The 23,702-nt window shown below is 34.3% G+C and overlaps 1 protein-coding gene across 1 annotated transcript in view; it reads left to right on the top strand.

Moving 5' to 3' along the window:
* The window catches only part of TMEM30A (transmembrane protein 30A), a 37,221-nt gene extending 14,108 nt beyond the window's left edge, over nt 1–23,113 (top strand). The window contains exons 2-7 of the mRNA XM_063097898.1: nt 9,773–9,880; nt 12,034–12,141; nt 14,181–14,268; nt 15,477–15,620; nt 16,263–16,469; nt 19,641–23,113. Of these exons, the coding sequence (XP_062953968.1) occupies nt 9,773–9,880; nt 12,034–12,141; nt 14,181–14,268; nt 15,477–15,620; nt 16,263–16,469; nt 19,641–19,834 (849 nt within the window). The 3' untranslated portion in view covers nt 19,835–23,113. The remainder of the gene's footprint in view (nt 1–9,772; nt 9,881–12,033; nt 12,142–14,180; nt 14,269–15,476; nt 15,621–16,262; nt 16,470–19,640) is intronic.
* The last annotated feature ends 589 nt before the right edge of the window (nt 23,114–23,702 follow it).

Raw genomic sequence — 23,702 nt, 5'->3', positions numbered from 1 at the left:
AGATCAAACTTGTACAACTATGATAACCATTCATATCTAAAAGCAAAACAAATCTGTTTGTTGAACAGTAATCTAGAGAGTGCTGAAATTTTAGCAAACAGGTTGATTGGCAAATGCTGCAGCACAGAAGGGGGAATGCACGGATTAAAAAATGGTGTAGGGCCGAGCCCGTGGCGCACTCGGGAGAGTGCGGCGCTGGGAGCGCGGCGATGCTCCCGCCGCGGGTTCGGATCCTATATAGGAATGGCCGGTGCACTCACTCACTGGCTGAGTGCCGGTCACGAAAAAAGACAAAAAAAAAAAAAAAAAAAAAAGTGTAAAATACCCCTCCCACCACACACACCCATCCACACACACACATGCACTCGTGCATACTTTTTGATGCCTTTTTTTTTTTTTTTTTTTTAAAAGATGACCGGTAAGGGGATCTTAACCCTTGGCTTGGTGTTGTCAGCACCACGCTCAGCCAGTGAGCAAACCGGCCATCCCTATATAGGATCCGAACCCGTGGCCTTGGTGTTATCAGCACCACACTCTCCCGAGTGAGCCACGGGCCGGCCCTTGATGCCTATTTTAGAAGGAAGTACTGTTGCTCACTTAATAGTTCTGAAAAATTGGAAACCGTAGACCAACCACCAAATACATCGATTTGTAGTTGAATTGTTAAAATTAATTAAGATGATTAAGAATGATTATGTGGTATTACAGCATCTATTAACATTGTTCATTAATATACTAACAATGGCTTTTATTTTAAGCTCTCTGTTCTCACAGTGCATACAATTATATTTAGTTTTTAAAAATGTTTAGAAATTGTTTCTACTTGATTTTTTAAAAGCAATTACTTTTTCTTCTTCCTTTTCAAAAACTGGCATGAGGTCTCAAAGTTTGAACTATGGTGGAACAAATGAGAGTAAAATTCAAGGATAGTAAGCATATTGTTAAGGAAGAATTGGCATAACTTGGAGACTAATGTCAAAGATGGTGCCAAGATTTTGAGCATTGGATGCTTGGGACGATGTGGTACCATTTACAGATATCAGTCAAAAGACCACATGTGTGAGGTTAAGGGATCCAATGAACCATCACTTTAAGTCATGTGTTTAGTGAAGCATAACCAAAAAGGTTAACAAATTGTATACATATGGCTTAATTTTCAGAAGATTACAATGGATTTGAAATAGAAATAGGAGTTTCAGTTGGGAAGGAAGATGTATTCAACCAAGTGAATACACCTGGGAACATAAAAATGGGACTAGGGGGTGGAGATAAGATCAGTGATGATTTAGAGAGAGTGATATAGTGGATGGCACATAACATGAGGCAGCATGAAAATATTGTTGGGAAGTACCACTGGAGGCAAAGGCAAAGGCCACTGCTATTTGAATATTGGTTATATGACTATACAAAAACAATGTTTTATAGGGAAAAGGCCCTATACTTTCTCAAATACAAAGCTCTGCCTTATTCATGTTAATTATCTATTTATTTGATCTACCCTATTGTATAGGTTGGAACATAATTAACAAAGCCATTTTCATCAGTTGTGTCCTAAGCAGTTTTTATAACTTGGTACCTTAGTAAAACTTTTGAGGGGTAAACTAAAACTTAATGATAGAATTCATTTATTTTTTTATTTGTACAAATGAGTTAAATGCCATATATCAGAACTTTGTGTATGGAAATGTGTGTTATAAAATTCTATTTTGAACTCTAATAGTTAAGTGATCTTGAGATGATGGCTACCTATCATAACAAAGATGTTTTTAGTCTATGTTGTAGATGAAGAATTTGAAGATTTGACAGTACTGTTTTAAAATATTAGCGTATTAATGATTGGTGCCAATTTTATTTTAAAATACACTGTCTTTTAAATTGACTTCCATATTTAAATTATTGTAGGGTGCATGTTATTTAAGATTATGGGAAAGAGCAGCACAGTCTGATGAAAAGAACAGCAACTTTAGAGCTAGACAGATCTGATTCTATCACTGTTATGGGATGAATTGTGTCCCTCAAAAGGTATGTTAGAATAAAGTCACATTCACAGTCACATTCACTTTATTTGGCCCCTATGCAATATGACTGATGTGCTTATAAGAAGAAACTGACACACACAAAAGGAAGATGATATGAAGACAGAGACAAAGAGAATGCCATGTAACAACAGAGGTAGAGATGGAGTGATGCAACCGCAAGTCAAAGAACTCCAAGTATTGCCAGCCACTGCTAGAAGCTAGCAAGAGGCAAGGAAGGTTTCACCCAGAGTCTCAGAGGGATTGTGGACACCTTGAATTTGGACTTGTAACCTCCAGAAATATGAGAGAATAAATGTCTCTTGTTCAAAGATGTCCAGTATGTGGTAGATTGTTACAGTAGTCCTATAAAACTAATGGGCAGTCATTTCACCTCAGAATGTCACTTATCTCATTTGTGAAAGACTAAGAACAGTTCTAGCATGGAGTGGGTATTTGGGAAGTAATAGCTGGCTTTGCTATTGCTGTCCTTTCTTTAGAGTCAATTTACATTTATGTATTACCTAATTCATGTATCATTTCAAAGTGTGAGATTGTGACTTACTGATTGGATTAGAAGTAAAAACGTTGCTTTATGGTGCCCACCTATATCCTCTTACAGAAACATAATAGATTTCATATGATCCATAGAAATTTTTTTGGTGGCTGACCAGTGTGGGGATCCGCACCCTTGACCTTGGTATTACCAGTACCAAGCTCTAACCAAGTGAGCTAACTAGCCAGCCCTTGATGATTCTATTTAACAAATTTTCAAAAATAAAATGATCTAGACTGGCCAGTTAGCTCTGTTGGTTAGAGCATGGTGTTATAACACTAAGGTCAAGTGTTTGGATCCCTGTACCACCAGTCAGCCAGTGAATGAACGAACGAATGAATGAATGAACAAATGAATGAATCAATGAATGAATGAATGAACAAATAAATAAATGATCTAGAGTGACTGTGAGGTTTTTAAAAATTCATTTTAACTGGTAACTTTCATGAGGTTCTAAATAATTTATATATGGTTTATTTCTTTTCTCTACTCCTTTCATCTGATGACTAAACCATAGTTATCATTGCTTTTTAGAGCAATTAGGTTAATCAAGTGTTGTCCTGCTTATCCATATTTTGTGGGTGGGTATTTTTCTACACTGATTATTTAATAAAAAGGAAGTATTTTAAATTCTTTAAAATACTCCAGCGTACCCTGCCCTCTTATTGTGCCCATTTATCATCTCCTCTCACTCTCGAAATCCATACCTACCTTCTCTCCTGCCAGGGCCTGGATTATACAGATGATTTAGTGTACAGTGATAGTAACCTCTGTGGAAAACTTGGTGATATGCCTCATTTTTTGTGTCTTGGGTAGGAAGCATTGTAACTTACATTTCTTTGTTTGAGGCAAGAACATGGACAACTAGTTAGTCCTTATAGCCTTTTTTTTTTTTTTTTTGCCTAAGATCTCTCAATGGCAAAGCAGAGAAATTTGCTGCTATGGTGTCAAAACAGTAGCACTAGTATGAATCAGAAAACTAAAGTTATTTGCTCTTGTCATCTGGAGCAGGGTTAATGTCATAATCTTCTTAGCCCCTAGCTGATGTCTACTGTACCTAATGTCGCTTGAATGAGCTTCTTTGTTGCTGCTGGTTTTTCTGTACCTCGTGAGTACCAGTGTTCAAGTGAAGGGTGCTATCTTATGAAGCTGTCAATGCTGCCATTACTAGGAATTCTAGAGTAGTGCTGGAATGGCCTTCTGCACAGCTCTATCCACATTTTGTCATCTGGGCTACAAAGCCACACTGCTGTAGCTTATAGTGGCTCAGAGTTGCAAAAGCTATCCCTTTAACTTCTACTCTGTCCTCTAACTCCACTGTTGTTTTTCTGAGACCTAAATTTTTCTTATTACTGATAGCCAATTGTTTTGCCAAATTTATACTCTAGAAAAATTAGATAACTGCAGAACCACTGATTCTTAGATCTTTATTTCTAACTCAGAACCTTATTTGAAGTCCTAAATTATGTACTTTTTGGGTCTGTTCAGGTGCTAAGCCTTCAGTCAAGGATGTAGTCCCTCTTTATACTGTCTCATTGTAGATACCATCTACTCAGCAGCTCTTGTGGAGAAATTTGCTGACTCCTAGACTAGGCTGTATTTCTGTAGTACCTGTACTTTTATTAAAACATCTACTCCATTTTATTTTATTCTATTTTATTTTTATATCTATTCCATTTAAATGAGTATTTTATGTATTAGACACTGAGCTCCAGGAGGTCAGATACTAGGCAGATTCCTCATGGCCTGTAACATACAGGCACTCAATAAATATTAGGTGAATGAATGATCAAGATGGGACATTTGGAAGTAAATGAAAGGCCCACTTTCTAGACTGTCTTTTTATCTGTTCATTTGCATGTTTGATTATGTTACTGTCCTCAAAATCCCTCCAGTACCTAATTTCCTGCAGGACATTTTACACTCAGGGTTACTTAGCTTTCAGAGACTTTGCTGTTAGCAGCACTAACCAACTCTGGCTAGCTTAGACAGGAACAGAATTTATTAGAAAGGATTGGGTAGATCACACAAAACGGATGGGAATCTAAAGAATCAGGTTTGGAGACAGGTGGGAAATAAGGGAGGTTTGAAAGCATAAACAGTCCAGTCCAGAAGCCACAGCTGCTTCTGAATTCTCCTTGCTGGATGACTGCTGTGGTTGCTAATTTCATCACACCCACTCCTGTCTTTGTCTTCTAGTATTCAGTGATGTATGTGGAACTGTCTGATTGCTGTCTAGATCTTGTGCCTTTGTACTGGCTACCATGGATTAGGGAGAAGTACCCATCTCTCCCTTTGGCTTCTGAAGTGGGAGGTGGAGCCCCACATCCCTCCAAAATTCTCACAGTAGAGAATTCCATAGTATTTGGAAATGTGTTTGAATGCTAGTCAGGTAAATAAAAACAACAACAAAGTAACAAATCACAACTATCTATCAGAGGTTTCTCTTCAGTCTTATAATCTGGAGGACCTGAGTTGTATATCAGAAAGCACATGTCCACTGTGTGAGAGGGCAAAGTATAGTGGAAACAGCATAGGTGTTGGAGACAGGCAGGGCTGAGTTCATACTCTTACTCAGAATTACTAGCTGGGTGATCCTGAGAAAATTACCAAAACTTCCTAAGTGACAGTTTCCTAATTTAAAATAAGGAAAATAAAAGCAAACTTTGCAGGGCTATTGTACTTTTTAAATGAGATGATATATAATAATAATGTCTAGCATTTAATACACTGTAATGTTTGGCACCTAGTACACATTCAATAAACACTAGTCAGTAAAACACAACATATAATTATGGTTCCAGTTTACCTTCTTAGCCTTGTCTTATTTCCTTCCAGCATGAAAACTCTCTACAAATCCAAAGGTTTATGCTCATTGTTTTTAAATGTACTTCATGCTTTCTACTTTCTTTCTTTCCCATATGCCCCTTCTTTCTCTTCTTTTCATCTTTCTTTTATGGCTCTGTTTAAATCCTCTTTCTTCTCAGTGAGAAAATACTGGTCCATCTACTATTTATTGTCCCTCTATGCCATCCAGTTTAGCACGTAGCATTTTATAGTAGCTTTCTTTGTATTCCTGTGCTATCTTTGATAAAGTACTCTGTTAGAGGGCAAAGGGGACTAACTGTTCTTGAGAAAAAGCAGTTTAGTAGTAAGAACATTAGGCTTAGAGTCAGCACTAGCTATTGCTATTTGTGTGACCTTGGGCAAGTTTCTGAATATATTCTTTTTATCTGAAATATAGCTTAACACTATAAGATTTTGGTGAGGATCAGATGAAATATTTAAGAAAGTAAGAGCTGTGTAAACTGCATTGACTTAGTATAAAATACGATTGCTTTTGTATATATGTTGTACCTTGTATCATGCCTTGCATATAGTAAGGCTTAATATGTTAATGATAATGATTTTTTTAAAGACTCCTTTCAGATTTTCCTGGTATCAAAAGACATGTAATTTTTTTTATACATTTTATAAATTGTAATCAATAGATTGTGATGAAAATGTTGCAGCTATCCTGTGATTTTGTTCAAGTGAAATTTAATATTCAGCAATTATTCCTGGTTCCAATAAAATGTTCAGGTTTATACTGTACTATAATTTATTAGATTTCAAATTCCATCAATTTAATTATTTTTCTTAGTTAAATAAAGAATGTATGTCCTTGCTTTATCACAACTGATGATATCTCTTTGTCCTAGAAACTTTGCCCTAGAGAGTGATCTGAGAGATTTCTGTTCAAAAACATACAATATGAAAATAGGACCAGCTGGCAACTTTTTTTTTAATCCTTAGATTAGTCTTAAAAAAGAAGGGATAAAATGTACAGAGATTTCTAAATATAATTTGTTCTTCTACATGGTCTCATCTTTTCTTTCATCTCCTCAACATCACAAAATTTGGTGGTTAAGTGGAATATTGTGCATGCCTAGGCTCTGTGTGCAAATTTGTGGCCAAGTAGGTCTATTCCAAATTACATATGCTTTGCCGCTCTTCATTTGGGAGACCTGTGTTTTTAGTTTATTTGTTTTAGTGATGTGCCTAGCTTTTCTTAGATATTTACAGTGAAAGAAAATTTTCTCAGAACAAAGTTTCACTAGTGAACAAGTTTTCATGGAAAACATTTCTATAGGTGATTATATTAGAGTTTGACAAAACCATGTTTTATTAAGCAATTATATGGACTTTAAAAGTCAAATAGATATTGTAATTAGATGCTGGCTCTATTTTGTAGATACAGATTTTAACCTTCCTTTTATCTTTTTTCAGTTATAAAGAGAAATTGAACATCCACATGTAAAGTTTATATGTTCAGTTTCTTACAGAAATAAAGATTAGATGAATAATTTTTTGTGTGTGTTATTAAGGTACAAGTAATTAGGGATGTTTATCATAAAATTCTTCTTTTATCAAGGGAATGAGAAGACAAGCCACAGACTGGGAGAAAATATTTGTCATGGTATATCTGATAAAGGACTATTATCCAAAATATGCAAAGAACTCTTAAAACTCAACAATAAGAAAATGAACAATGTGATTAAAAATGGGCACAAGACCTGAATAGAAACCTCACCAAAGAACATATAAACAGTGTCTTAATTAGCTGGGACTGCTGTAACAGAATACTGTAGTCTGGGTGGCTTAAACAACAGACATTTATTTCTCACAGTTCTGGAGGCTGGGAAGTCCCAAGATCAAGATGCCAGAAGATGTGGTTCCTACTGATGACCCTTTTCCTGTCTTGTAGGTGGCTGCATTCTTGCTTTGTCCTCAGATGATAGAGCTCTGGTCTCTCGTCCTCTTCACATAAGGATACTAATCTCATCATGGAGGCCCCACCCTCATGACCTCATCTAAACCTAATTACTGTCCAAAGGCCCCACCTCCATACATTATCATACTGGAGGTTAGGGCTTCACCATATGAATTTGGGGGTGCGGGGGAGACACAAACATTCAGTCTGTAACATGCAGATGGCAAGTAAACATGTGAAAGATACTTCATATGTTATTAGGGAATTGCAAATTAAAACAGCAATGAGATACCACTACCTACTAGTAGAATGGTGAAAATCCAAAATGCTAGCAACATCAGATGCTGGTGTGGAGCAACAGGAACTGTCATTCATTGATGGTGGGAATGCAATATGGTACAGCTCTTTAGGAAGACACTGTGGCAGTTTCTTACAAAAGTAAACATACTCTTACCATATGATGCAGCAGTTGCATTCCTTTTATTTACCTAAAGGAGTTGAAAACTTATGTTTATACAAAAACTTGCATACAGATATTTATAGAAGCTTTATTCATTATTGCCATAACTTGGAAGCAACCAAGATGTCGTTTAGTAGGTGAATGGATAAATAAACTGTGGTAATCCAGACAGTGGAATATTATTCAGTGCTGAAAATAAATAAGCTATAAAGCCATGAAAAAACATGTACATCCTTAAGTGCATATTACTAAGTGAAAGACAGTGTGGATAGGCTGCATGCTGTATGATTTTAACTATATGACATTCTGGAAAAAGCAAAACTATGGAGACAGTAAAAAGATCAGTGATTGCCAGGGATTAGTGGGGAGATGGGGGATGAATAGGCAGAGTACAGAGGATATTTAGGGCGGTGAAACTATTCTATATGATACTATAATGGTGGATACATGTCATTATACATTTGTCAAAACCCATAGTGTATACAACACCAAGAGTGAACCCTGATATAAACTATGGACTTTGGGTTATAGCGATGTGTCAATGTAGGTTCATCGATTATAACAAATATACCACTTTGGTGCCTGAGGTTGATAGAGGGGGAGGTTATGCATGTGTGGGTCACAGGCTATATGGGAACTTACAGTACTTTCTGTTCAATTTTGCTATAGACCTAAAACTGCTTTAAAAAATAAAAGTCTATTGAAAAAAAATTTTTTTTAATTTATAATGGGAAAAAAGTCTTTCAATTTAGCTAGCAGATCAGGTTTTCTCACATCAGTCAGTATACTGCCGTTCAATTCTGACACCGACCACCCTAAGTTAGTATCATACCTCACAAATTTAAAGATGTGGTCCCCAACAAGACTGCCACTGCTTCAGACAGCAGCTGCAAGTTCAATCCCCAGGCCATATACATTTCTTTCCAGTCAGCTCCAAATCCAGGGGGTTCCCAAGATCCTGCTCCCCACCTCCTCATAAGACTGCCCTCATTTCAGATGCCAGTTGCAAGTTTGGGGGTCTTTACTCTAGGTCACCCACACTTCTGACCAACTGGCTATAAATCTGGGGGTGGGACAATTCCTGGAAGAGACACACAGGGCGCAGTCTGGGAGAGTCCTGAACACAGAGCTTCTGTGCCCTCTCCTTGTAGACGCATGGCACATCACCCTCCCAGCACATCAGTGGGTTCACCAACTAGAAAGTTCCCCTGCACTTCAGTGTCCAGAGTGTCTATTGCAATTTCCTGATGTAGGCATGATTGAACATTGGCTATTTGGTTGAACTAAATTTCCAGTCCTGCTCCCTTGCCCAGATGTTGGGCTGAACTAAAGCCTATAATCACAAGATTGGTCTTTCTGGTGACCAGCCACCATCCCAAGCCATCTTGTTAGTATAAAATCTGGTGTGAATCAAGGGGCTTATGATAGCAGGGTTACTCCTGTCACTGGGGAAATTCCAAGGGTGAAGTGCCCTGCCAGGAACCCAGGACAAAGACAAGACAAATTTAACACCAAGTTTTGAAAAAATTGTAACCTTTGAAAACCTTATAATTTTTCTTCTTTTTTTTTAAATTTGAAAGTGTACCATGGAAAGTGGTGGTGACTGAAAAGTATTTATGATAGAAAGATTTAAGATGAAAAGCTGATTTATTGATGATCTTTATTCATCTAGTATTTTAATAGTTTAGACTTTATAGCTATTTAAATATGCATCATACAGTTTTGAATGATTTTATGCATAATTGTATTTCTTTTGCTAAAAATGAGAGAGGACTTTACTTGGACAGATCAGCAAGTAGAACAACAGAGGACCATTTCTAATTTTTACTACCTCACACTGTCAAACAGATGACCTTAAAATCAGTTTTTTGTCTGGAATGTAGATTGATTTATTGGACTTATTTTTCTTTCTAGTAGCAAGAGATTTCATAGTGTTTTAGGTATATACTTTCTTTAAGGAAGTACTTAGTTACATTTTTCTCTTACAGATTGATTATACCGGAACAGAGCCTTCCAGTCCTTGCAATAAATGTTTGTCTCCGGCTGTGACACCTTGCATTTGTACCATTAACTTCACTCTGGAAGAGTCATTTGAGGTCTGTGTTTCTAAGTAATGTGTTAGAAAAGCTGTGCTTTTATAAGTGTTGATATTGTTCTAGATGTTTTTTATTAGTTTTTTTTTTTTTAATAGAAAAGTCTTTTTTAATTTATTGGAGTTCATGCACTTTTAGTTTTGTTGTTGTATTTTGCTGTCTGGTAATTAAATACATTTATTTGAGTGGTTACTTAGTATGTTTTAGACAAAATTTAAGATATATTTTATCCTTTCACTGGAAAATTTTGTAATTGGACAAATCAGTTTTCTATCAAGTTTATATCTACACGTGATTGTATTTTTAAAATTATTGCTCAAATTGTTTTGCATGCTTTTAATATTAAAACAAGTTTTACTTTAGAAAATAAACACTAATATTTCTGTCATTCAATGGAATTATTCTTCTGTGGAATATGAAGCATTATCAAAAATGTAAACACTTATTAAAACTTTACTGATCTTTTATATTTTGATAAGTGGATTTCCCCATGTGTGTGTCTTTTGCATTCACACTGATTCCACTGAGCACATGTTAAAGGACATAAAAATTGAGAATAGGCATGGAAAGACCACTTTGTACTCTCCTTTGTCTGAAAACTGAGTGTAAAACAATTATTTTTCAGGGATCAAAACTGCTTTAATACATGCCAGTTTTTTAGATTTTCTGCATTTCAGATTTTCTAAAGGTAGAGAACACTTTAGTAGTTTCTGGGAGATGGTTGCCATCTAATGGTTATAGATTCTCTTGCACAGTGGTAAAGGACAGGATAATGCTGCTTTTGAAAAAAACATGAAAACAATTTTGGGAGAAGATAGGTATTTAATCATTTAACTTTGTTTCAGCCAAAATAACAGAAATTCAAAGCGACTTTAAAAATCCTTTGGTTTTCAATGTGATGGGTAAACTATAACGATGCACTAAGTTCTGCTTTTGTCAGAAGAGGTAGAATTGAAGAAATGAGAGACTTGTAATGATTTAGAAATTCCATTAGTCTCCTCCCCATTCAAAAACACTTATATTAGAACTTTTCTTTTGCAAAGGCGATCAACAGATTCATTTTCTGGTGTGTTCTATGTTTCTTCACAAGCCCAAACTTTTAATTGGACTAAAGCCTTTTTAGGGAAGTTCAAAATTCATTGAAAGGATCTCTTGCTTAATTTGCAAATTGAATTTACTGTACTGATTCTTAATTGAGATAATACTTTTTTTAAAAAAAGTATCATCATTGTCTCTGTTTCAGTGATGTGATTTTGATCCTCCCCTCCCACCCAAAAAAAGGTCCCCATGTAAACATTTCCTTTATATAGAATGGGAAAGTTTGCATGGTTCAACATTGAAAATCAAACTTTAAATAAATGATAATGTATATGAAAGTAGCAAATCAAATAAAGCATACTTATGTTACTTATGTTACTGAATTCCTTTTAATTGAGGATAAGAATGTAGAAAATAGAGGTAGCAACCAGAAAGAAGAAAAAAAACATAATGGTTTTGCTACCTCTAAAAATTTTAGTCATTTAAAATGGCTTCTTAGCATCTCCTAAATAATTTAGTGTATGTAGGTCACCCTTCTTTCCCAAGTTATTTCAAAGTTGACTTCACTAAATAATTTAAGTACTTTTTTTGATTATTATAAAGTGACTCACTGTCTCAGATACTTTACTAATTACTAGTTTATTAATTGCTAATTTTATACAGTGTCCTTTTGAGAAGTTTGTTATATCCTGATTCAAGTTCAGAATTGACCTGGACAAAAAATGAAAGTTTGGCCATTATCTCTCTAAAAAGTTGGTGCTAATTGGGTGAAGACCAATCTAAATTAGAGAAGATCTTAAATTGAAAGTAGCTCAGGGTAGGCTGAGAGATTCCTCGAGGGTTATTTTTAATGTAAATAGTACTTCTTTGAAGTCTTTAAGGATAGTTTCAAAATTTACTCTTGGATTTTTGTAACATACCTTCTTTAACCTTACTAATAATTATACCATTTTAGATTGCTAAGTATTGGCAGAATTCACCCCAATACCTGTTCTTACAAGTTGCAAACTAGTAAAGTCCAAGTTACATAACTTTTATGTACACATAACACAAGTTTATATGTAATAGAATATTATATTTAATATATGTGAAAAAAGTTCCCTCTTTTGTTTCTCTAGGGCAATGTGTTTATGTATTATGGACTATCTAATTTCTATCAAAATCATCGTCGTTATGTGAAATCTCGAGATGATAGTCAATTAAACGGAGATTCTAATGCTTTGCTTGTAAGTAAAGTGATGAAATATGAAAATGTGATATCTGTGAAATAAGAACGTGTAATTTTTCAGTTAGAAATGTCAAAGCATTTAATAATGTTAGAATGAAATTAAAGTGTTATTTATCATTTATAGTTTGTATAGTGAGGGTTTAAAAAAAATTTTTTTTCCCTAGAATTTGTACAGATTAATGCTTTATTACATCCAGAAGACATATTACCACCTGCTTTTTTCTAGTAGTGTCTTCAGGATTTTTGCTTCATTAATCTGCTGATAGTGGAATTTTGATGAGTCTAGCATTCTGGTTGTTCTGTTTGGGTTTGTTCATTATTATTACACTAGGAAGGAGTGTGTAAATGTCTTAGTCTGTTTTGTGTTGCTGTAACAGAATATCTGAGTCAGAGTAATTTAGAAAGGAAAGAGATCTATTTGGCTCATGTTTCTGGTGGCCGAAATGTCCAAGATTGGTCAGCTACATTTGACGAAGGCGTCAGGCTGCTTCCAGTTATGGCGGAAAGTGGAAGGGGAGCAGGTTTGTGTGAGATAACATGGCAAGAGAGGAAGAAAGAGAGGGAAGAGAGGTGTCAGTCTCTTTTTAACAACCAGATTTCACAGGAACTAAACGTGATAACGCACTCCCCCCCCCTGCTCTCCTGAACCATCAATCTATTCACGAGGGCGTTAATCTATTCATGAGGGCATAGCCCCCATGACCAAACACCTCCAACTCGGTCCTGCCTTCCAACACTGCCATATTGGGGATCAGGTTTCAACATTAGTTTCGGAGGGGACAAACATCTAAACCATCATAGTAAATAAGCTGCTTTTAACTTCTGGAATTGTGTTTTAAAATTGAATATGTATGCTCTCCATTTTTTAACTTGTGGAAAGCCTGGGCAGCACATTCATAAGGTGGGTTACTGAAAAATTGTCTGAGGAGTTTTCTGGAAGTATAGATTCCAGAAATCTCGTAATATGTCAGGGTGCAGAAATGGAGCTTTAGAATATTTTTAATAAGCTCCTCTTCTGATGCCCAGCCTGGTTTGGGAATCTGGATTTAGGGGATCGTAGTTTCACAACTGTTGTTCAGCTTTCCATAGTAATGGTTAGTGCCCAAGTATTCTATGTAATTGTTGCCAATGAAGCAAACATTGCTGTCTTTTCCACCCATACAGTGGAAAAGTCTCTAGACATAGAGAATGTAGATACAAATCAAGGTTAGCTGGTAATGGAATAGCCCTAAGAGATCTAACTAGGGTCTAGTTAATTTCAAATTGAGATTATCTTGGTCTGTTGATGTGTTTTGAGGCATAGCTTAATGTGGCCTGAGAGGCCCAGAACAACTCAGACATAGACATAACTTTAGACTTGATATAGTCTCTAGTTTAACCCTGTAACTGCCACATTTCCTTGAGCTCTTCAGTAAAGACTAAGTCAAAATTAAATCTGAAGTACAGACTAATGCTCTTCCTTGCACCTGGGTGCACAGTTTAAAGACTGGTATATTCTAGGAATCTGCATTAGATTTCTTCCTTCCTTAAACATGGAATTTAACCCCAAATTACAAAATTTGAGGTTATCTAGTTGGACATGTTCATTTTATATGTGAAGCCCAATTTCGTCAAGGGACTTGTCCAAGGAATTAGCACTTCTAGTCTCTTTACTTCCAGTTTAAGATTCTTTTTATTATAGCACCATTGACATTAGACCATTTTAAAATTTTTCTTGGGTGGAAAACTTTGTGTAATGGTTTCTGTGTTGAAGTGAAAATCAAAAAGATATTAATTTGATATATGCATACATGACAAAATATACACAAGTCAGGTTTACATTACAAAGGTAATACAATAATGTTAAGGAATACATTGAGTATTTAAGTGTGGAGTTATTTATAGCCTACTTACATTACAGACTCATTTTGTATACATTATGAGTGGGAAAAACGTAGGGGTTGAATTTCCAATCAGTAAAAATGAGCTAGGGATAGCTCATAGTTATCCCAGAGGCCTGGGTAATAATTTCTCTCTTCTTTTCCTTCTGAAAATCAGAATCCCAGTAAAGAGTGTGAGCCTTATCGAAGAAATGAAGACAAACCAATTGCTCCTTGTGGAGCTATTGCCAACAGCATGTTTAATGGTATGATATAGATACAAACATAGATATAGATTAGATATATCTATCTTTAAAAAGTTCATGGAAAGATTTGTATTATCTTTTAGTTCAATTTTTCTATGAACTGTTTGAAGTACCATTGCATATAATTTGGACAATTTGTATAATCTTATTACAGATTTGGTAGTGTAGTAAACATAAATGAAATTGAGAAGTTCAAGAACTTTAAGATAATTATATCAGTAAGTGTATACTTTAAAATAAGTGTATTAACTTTAAGATAAGTATATATTAAGATAAGTATCTCAAATTCAGGAACTTTTAAGATAAGATATAGGTATTGAATGGGATATTATAATGCTTTGTGACTTTTTTTTTTGAGCATTCTTCTATTTAAGAATGTATTTCTGTCTCTGAGAAGAAAAGAAGCAGAGACATTTTGCTAATCTTCCGATTTCATATAAGGTGAAATAAAAGCCAGGCTGCCTTTCCCAATGATTTTATTTATATCATTAAAATGGAGCTATAGTTGATCATTTAGAGCAGCACTATCTGATAGAAATATAATGTGAACCATATATGTGAACATGTAGGTAATTTTAAATTTTTTAGTAGAGACATTAAAAACAGCCAAAAGAAGCAAGTGAAATTAATTTTAGTAAAATATTTTGTTTAATCCAGTTTATCCAAAATATCATTTCAGCCTATGATAGTATGTAAAAGTTATTGCGATAGTTTATATTCTGTTTTTTGTTCTAAGTCTTTTATATCTGATGTGTATTATATACTTCTAGAGTGTATTTATTTGGACTGATCATATTTAAAGGACTCAGTAACCATGTGTGCCTAATGGCTGCTGTACTGGACAGTCCATATAGAGAAATGGATAAGACAGAAGCTATTAGGAATACATTATTGAAAGGAAAAAAGGAGAGGCAGATTTGCTTTGCAGTTTTATTTGGGTTAATATTAAAATATTTGATCTTATCCCACATTAGCTAGCCATATAAGAAAGTTACTTAGAACTGTATTGAGGGAAGAGAAGTCCTTTTAGAGTTGTAAGCGTGCCATAGTTAATCTGCATATTAATAAAGAACAAATGTGTATCATATGCCTACTATGTTACAATCACTTTTGAGAGTATATACCAGATCCTTATTTCTTATAGAGTAAAGCAGGTACTATGGGTTTTCAATAAATTTTTATTAATATCTTTCCTTTTTTGTGTTTAGATACATTAGAATTGTTTCTGGTTGGCAATGACACTTATCTTACACCTATTCCTTTGAAAAAGAAAGGTATTGCTTGGTGGACAGACAAAAATGTGAAATTCAGAAATCCCCCTGGAGGAGAAAACCTGGAAGAACGATTTAAAGGTAAAACATTATTAATATCCCTTAAAAAAAAAAAACTCGGAATTCTAACGACATACCTTAAATTTTCTATCTTTAGAATCTTTTAAAAACTCTATGCTTTTTTTAAAAAAACAAAACATTTCTTTCCTCAATTTCATACCAGGTTAAGTAAATGTCCTAATGTACTAAAATTCTAAAGGACATGTATACTTTAATTATGAATTAAATATCTCTGGTGTTTTCTTATAAGAATTTCAGCCATAATCTATTAAAACTGTGGCAAAGTTTCATTTAAACAAGCCCATATTATTTATTTAAATTTATTTTTGTTTCTATGCCACCTTAATTTTACAATGTAATGTTTCTTAGCATTATATCTTTGCATTAAGTAATGTGCCTTTTGGTATATACTCAATAGCCTACTTTTAGTATTCTCTTAATGGAGATAACCAAGTCTTTGTAATTTTCTGTTAAGTTGTTACATGAGGAATTGGTTTCAGTATAGATTTTAAGACTTCTGTAGAATATGAATATTTTTATACCTTTGAAATTAATAAAAACACTCAATTGTGTATTGCATATCTTTATTTTCATAGAGTGAATTTTCAGTGAAACTCCCAGTGAATATTTTGTTTTCTCATCCCTCCCCTCCTCCTTTTTAAGGTACTACAAAGCCAGTAAACTGGCTTAAACCAGTATATATGCTGGATTCTGACCTAGATAATAATGGATTCATAAATGAGGATTTTATTGTTTGGATGCGTACTGCAGCATTACCTACTTTTCGTAAGTTATATCGTCTTATAGAGCGGAACAGTGATTTACATCCAACATTACCAGCTGGACGATACTATTTGAATATCACATACAGTATCCTTTTTTGGCTATGTATACAGATTCATAGAACTTGAAAGGAGTCTAGTCCAAACTTATCTCAGTTATATGGCATTTTGCTTTAGTATCGATTTCTGCATTGTTACGAGAGCATGTGTGTATGTATGAGAATGTATCTTTTAATTTATATCTTCTAGAAATGCCTTCAATTTGTATATACTTTGTACTAGGCTTTCAAGCATATCATTTGGTAAAATTACTTAAAGTGTGTGACTTGTTTATTAATAAGCTAGATACTTTTACAGGGGAGGTTGTAATTGAGCTTAATGGGAAGGCCAGTAAGTATATCTAATACTAAATAATACTAATACTAATACTAAATAAGCATTGGTGGTACTGGGCTGTTTTGCACTTGATCTTAGCCAAAAGGCTGAGAAATGATGTGGACTGTTTTAATAAATGTCTTTAGATATTAAAAATCAGCAGATGTGTTAATTCACATGACATAATTGTTCATAATTATTGATCTGTTCATAGTATCAAAACATTTTTATTATTAGCTGTATTCCACATTAATAACTTAGGTTCACTTTTAGTGCTGATAAATATCATTTATTTCGTTCTGACTATATGTCAACACTGTGCTGTGCACTTGCCATACATATTTTGTTTAATTTAAGAGGTAACACATCGCCATGTTATAGATGAAGATACAGGAACATAGAGCACTTAAGTAACCTACGCTAGGTTGCACAAGTAATAATTAGAAGAGCTGGGGTTCATAACCAGGCTGTTGACTCCAAAGGCCATGACTTTGCTATCAGTCACCATCATAGGCTGCACCCCCAGCTTACCTCATTCAGGTAGTCAGACCAATCCATATCTGCATAGATACAAAGGGAAATATTGGGCAATTTATTTTATTCTAAACAAAGTCCTTACATTTTTTAATCTCTAGCCTATTTTTTATATGTATCGTGAATGTAAAGTTTCCCAAATATTAGCATTTTAAGTGTTTGATAATCTTTGCATTTTTTGCTTTTTATAATCCAAATGAGCCATAAGTTTACAGTTTTGGTTTTACAATAATTAGTTAGCAACTGGTCAAATTAATAGATCCGATTTCAAAATAAGGGTCTTTTTGGATTCTAGTCTCTTGACATTGTATCTGAATACACAACTGAATATGGCCTGATAGTGGTAGACTGAAAGTGACCAAGCTTTTGAAACTAAGCACATATAGGAGCAATTTTGGACAGACAGACCCAGTTCAGGTGCTGGTAGAAAGAATATTATCCTGAGGGGATAGCCAAAATAGAGGGCAGTTTTATTACAATTAGTATCCAAAAGGTCTAGTAAAGAGTAAGGACAAATACCAACCTGTAGCCTAGAGCACAACAAAGGCAAGTTTGTGGAGCACTGGGGAATTCTAGTTGACAGACAGTTTGCATCCAGGAAGTCTACAGCAGGGTCCCAGTCACTGAGAGGAGAACTGTCAGGAAGAATGCAGGGTATCTTGTAGACTGACAAGACAGGAATATTTGGCCATCAAGGGTTAATTATCAAAATTGGATATAGAGTGGGAATTAGATATTAGAACAATTTTTTTCTTTCTTTTTTGCCAGGAATACTGTGTTGAGACTGAGGCCCTTTTTTTTAAGGGATGGAATACAGAGAGAGAGACTAGCATGGGTAATTTGATACTGCATCCTCCAGAGTGTTATTTTAGTTAGAGCTCTTAAAATTATTCCTGCCTCAGGTTAGAATTGATTTAAGAAATGAGTGGAACTGAGCCTGCCATTTTGGGTCATAGGGCCCCATCTGTGGGGATAAAGAGTTGCAGAAGCTAGAGAAACAGATGATGGGACCTACCACTTTATTCAAATGATGCTTTTGAAGAAGTTATAAACTTTTTGCATAGAGACTTAGTTCTGTATTCTTCTCTACCCTAACTCTTGCCAAAATCCTAGAGCTGGTCCATGTAGATATTCATCTGATACGCTGGTGTCTCATTTCTTAGATCTTCTTAAAAATCCACCCTTCACTTCCACTCTGTTTTAGCTGTCAACTCTCTGCATCACAGCCTGATTTTTGTCATGGCTCCAAATCAACTAGTTAAATCTTTAGTGTCATGCTTTTTGATTTTGTCCTCAGAGCCCTCTAATAGTCTTGTGACTCTTGGTACACATACTCTTTGAGCTCATAGAGACTTGCAGCCCCTTGATTCTTCCATTTTCTCCTGGTCTGTGTTAACCTCCTCTTCTTCAGTGGGCTTCTTTTTTTTTATGTTTACACAAGATATATATATTTTGCATATAATACATTGCATTTCAATTATATGACATATACTCTATGTTAACATAATAGATACATTATATATATATGCATACATACATACAACATTGTATCTTCATACATAACCTCTTAGAGTTATATGTTTACACAATATGGTACTATATTTATAATCATTTACATATATATGCATACATACATATCTATATATAGATATAGATAAGAATATATATATTAATTTTTTTATTTTAACTTCTCAATATACATTGTAGTTGATTTTCGTGACCCTTTCCCCCCTCTCCCCTCCCTCTCTCCCTTCCCTCTCTCCCCTCCCCCTGACCCCCCCACTACATCATATCTGTTCACTTGTCTTAACAAGTTCAAGGAATTGTGATTTTTGTGTCTTCTCCCCCCCCACTTTATTTGTTTGTGTGTTTGTTTATTTATTTTTGGCTCTCACAAGTAAGTGAGAATGTGGTATTTCTCTTTCTGTGCCTGATTTGTTTCACTTAATATAATTTTCTCTAAGTCCATCCATGTTGTTGCAAATGGTAGTATTTCATTCTCTGGGTAGTATTTCATTCAGTGAGCTTCTGAAGTATTTTTTCACATTACATTCATTTGAGGCCTTCTGCCCCTCCTGTGTATTGAGAGCAAAATCACCTGAGAAACTGTATAACCCTTAAATTTGATTTTTTTTTTTTTTGGTAAAATATTTTGGCTTTTACTACTAATATTTAATTTGCTAAATCAGTCTTTCAAGATAATATAATTTTTTGTGCTTCAGAATGTATGAGTAAGGTCTACCTGTGTATCATAAAATTATACAAATGAATTACAAGCAATTAAACATCAACTTTTAAAATTGTTTAAATATCAACTATAGATGGAAAAGTCTTCCTATACCCTCTTCAGATTACCCTGTACATTCTTTTGATGGACGAAAACGGATGATCTTGAGTACTATTTCATGGATGGGAGGAAAAAATCCATTTTTGGGGATTGCTTACATCGCTGTTGGATCCATCTCCTTCCTCCTGGGAGTTGTACTGCTAGTGATTAATCACAAATATAGAAACAGTAGTAATACTGCTGACATTACCATTTAATTTTATATTGTCAAAACAAATCTACTGCATGTGCACCAAGGCCAGTCCTATTCAACATAGCTTTTGAATGCTGATGTCTGGTTAGTATGTCATTTTGAAATTGACACTTTTTTTTTTTTTTTTTAAAAACAGTCTTTTTCTTTTGCTTCTTCCCTAAGGATGACTTATGAAAATATATGACGGGTATAAAAAATTAACTGTATTGATCATATCAACACTGTAACTGTTGAAATGGCATTCTAGTGTTTGCTTTTTATTGGGACAAGCCACATGATGCATAGTGCCTCTTTCATGTGAAATGTGTCTATTGCTTAAATGTTTATGCTGTGTTGATAATATTATATTGACATATGATGCTGTATATACGTGCCTGTAGTGTAAAGAAAGAGTTTACACGATTGAATGTAATGACTTGCTAACTTTTCAGGATTCAGAGTTACAGAAACTTGAAGAAAGACCAAATCTAAATAAAACACTTCAATCATTTTCATGTGTCATGTGTAAAGGCTTAAAGTACTATCTTTGTCGAGGTGGTTCATGTACTCAATTTATCCAGTACAGTGCTTTGTTAAACTTAGGTTGATTTCAAAGGACATGCTTACCTTGTCTATCATAGGAATTAATCCTCATGTCTAAAGAGGTCAGGTAGATCTCAGATAGGAGAATTTAAAATTCCTCTTTCAATTTGGTTAAAATGTTATATATAGTCAAGAACCTCAACTCACTTGAAATGTTTTTACATGTGATCATTTCCCTTGAAGCTTATGCTTCTTAAGGGAAGAAAGAGTACAGGTGAGATGGGAAAACGGCTTGGCAGGCCTTCATCTTCTGCCTCAACTGTAAATCAGATGTAAATGCTCAAAGGAGACTGTTTTCATTTGTGTGGTATTTAACATTCAGAAAATTACTTCAGCATTGGGAATACCTCAAGTTGTTTTTATTTTGCAGGTTAGTGTTTTGACTTAAGTGCTAATATTATATACCAGAAAATTTTGAAAACGGTAACCTTAATTTCCTCTGTATTTTATTAATTTTTGCGTATAGGTCAAATATGGATGTGTATGCACATTCTCTTTAGTTTATGGTACCAATTGTTTTGGTTGGTTTTCTTAAGACACGGTTTAAAAAGATGTTCTGTAAGTTACCTAATTAAATTCTGGGGATTTGGAGTATGTACATGATAAATTATATATGGTTGAAGTTATTTTATTTTCTGCTAACTGGAATTATTTTAATATTCCTTATTGAATAAACATTGTAATTTGCTATAGAACTTATTCTTAAAGTGAATGTAAACTTATTTTTCCACATACATGAAAATGAATGTATTAATCAGAGGTGGCTTAATTGCATTGAAATTGCTTTTTTTTTTCTGAAATAACTCATGTTTGTGTAGAGCAATGTTTATTCAGAATTTGTAATGATTTTTCAGTTATTTTAAATCAAGATCCAGGTAATGTATCAGTTTTGATTAATATATGCTTTTTTAAAAAACAGAAAACAATGTAATGGTTAATAGTAGAAATGTGCCACACTTTTAAATTTTGTATAACACATAAAATTCAGTTAAAAGAACCTGTAATTAATGATAATTTTTAATGGGTGAAAACATTACTTGCATGAGGTACTTGATGTATTGTTATCCTGAAATTTCTGAGTACATAGAGTATTCTTTGTCTAAAAATATTGTTTTGTCTGTCCTTCAGAATGTTATTTATTCTAATAATTGTCCCTCTTGCACATGGCAGTTTGTTTTCTAAATACATCATTGAGGAAGAGGGGTTTCTTCCAGTCTTTCCAGATTGAGTCTGTGCTGTTTAAGAACTATATCCTGCATCTCTTTTTCTAATTGGAGGACCAAGGGTGCTGCTAAAGAAAAGTTGAAGAGCCCTTCCAACACTTTCTCATCTGTGGAGAAGATGGAATCTTAAAATACATTCGGAATTTTATCTATTTTACAAGTACATTGATGGCCTAAGTTCCCCCCTGTCTTCTGCCATTTGAGCTGTAAGGGATTCCTGTTGTAAATGTGAAGAATATGTAACATTCATATGTTCTCTGTGAAGCAGGGGGAGGGGGGGCATTTCTTTCTTACAGGCTTTTTGCTCATCTTTTGGAAACATTGATGTCATATTTATCTTTCAAAGAATCATTGCATTTTATGGCAACTAGGTTAAGTAGATGGCATTGAAGAATGCATTAATTTGCATTAATTTGCAGGGAGCATTTTGACAAATTAAAAGTTTCCTAATTGGAGGAATTATTCAGTTAGTAAAAGCTAAGAAATTTCATTGAAGTCATAAGGCATTTTAAGAATAAATTGGTAAAAATAATTGTGTACTACCTAATAATCATTCAACTAAGAGAAGAGTCAAATGAGTATTATTTATTGGTTACTGACAGAGTTTATTTGTAACCTTGATTATATTAAAAGATAACATTGATTATATTAAAGGATAATGTTCTATTAGTATGTTCTATATTAATAAAGATGAATAAAATTAATTTTGCTATGTTCAAGCGTCTTGCTAAAGTAACAATACCCCAGTATTGTTGCTAATGTTTAGCACTAAATTTTAACCCAGGGTCAGTGAGTCCAGGTTTTAACTTCTCCATGCCTAGATTTGACAAAGTGTCAAATTAATTACCATATTTGTTTAATTAATTACCATATTTGTATTTTAATCACTTGGACATTATTAACCGCAAGATTTATCTATATTATTCAGAAACATCCGTTCTTATCAGGAAGTGGTCAGATTGTCACCTGAGTTATAGACAGACTGGCTAAGTTTGGTTTTAGATCAGGCGCAGTCTGGTAAAAAGAAAGAGAGGCAAGGATGTTGAAAATAACAAAGCAGGGTGCACAGGAAATGGAAAGCCTGACTAGTCAGGAGAAGCATCTGAGAGGTAGGTTTAATGAATGCTGTTCAGCCTGCTACCTCCTGTCTTCATGGAAACGTTGCCTTAGAATTATTGTATAGCACATCTTTGTTGGTTCAGTCGTCAAGTTTTGTTCTTCCTGAACATGGCTGTTTCGAGGGGAGGGTGGAGGGAGTAAGGCAGTGTTGCTGTAACAAGAATTTTGCTGCATAAGTATCTACTGTAGGGTTTGGATGACCTAGTAGTGTTTCAGAACCCCTTGTTAGCTCACACCATTCAGTAAACATAAAAATCATATTTCTCGTAATGTTATTTGAAATTTCAAATAAATACCTGTCTAAAACCAAATTGGACCATCGTGACCTTATTTGCTTTTATGTATCTATAAAATGTATCAAAGTAACATGTACACAGTTGAAAAAAATCAAATAGTAAGTTCTAAAGGCTTTGTGATGAAAAACAGTAATTCTTGCTGAACTTTTTTTTTACTTCCAAGAGAAAACCATTTGGACTCCAAAATTGTTTCTTCTGTTATCTCAGTATATCTAAATAATATGCCTATTCTACTATTGTTTCATTAAACACTTTTAGACCTTATTATCTTCTTAATGTTACGTGATGATTTAGCTCTGTAATACACATATCTTGCCTTCCCCTATTAAATAGTTACATCATCAAAGTATTTAGTAAATGCATTAGCTGTTGTTTAATTATGACTATATAAATATTGTATCTATAGAGCAAAGCAGTCTGCCATTACTACATTTTCTTTTGCGTAATTTTATTTTTCCTGGAATTAATAATTTCCTCATTTTTAACACATAACTTTCTGTAAATCTATCTTAAAACTTTTTTAACTTGTCAGGTCTGCCATCTTCCTAGTTTTGAAGGGCTTTTGTACCCCAATATCAGATAATGTACCTGCTTTTACTAGAGAGGTCTATTCTGCAGTTGTTCTTCTGTGACAACGTACTGGTTGCTCTCT

The sequence above is a fragment of the Cynocephalus volans genome, chromosome 5 (assembly GCF_027409185.1).
Source record: "Cynocephalus volans isolate mCynVol1 chromosome 5, mCynVol1.pri, whole genome shotgun sequence".
In the NCBI taxonomy this organism is placed as follows: Eukaryota; Metazoa; Chordata; class Mammalia; order Dermoptera; family Cynocephalidae; genus Cynocephalus; species Cynocephalus volans.
Note: the sequence above shows the minus strand (reverse complement) of the source record. Positions and strands in the feature narration are given on the sequence as shown.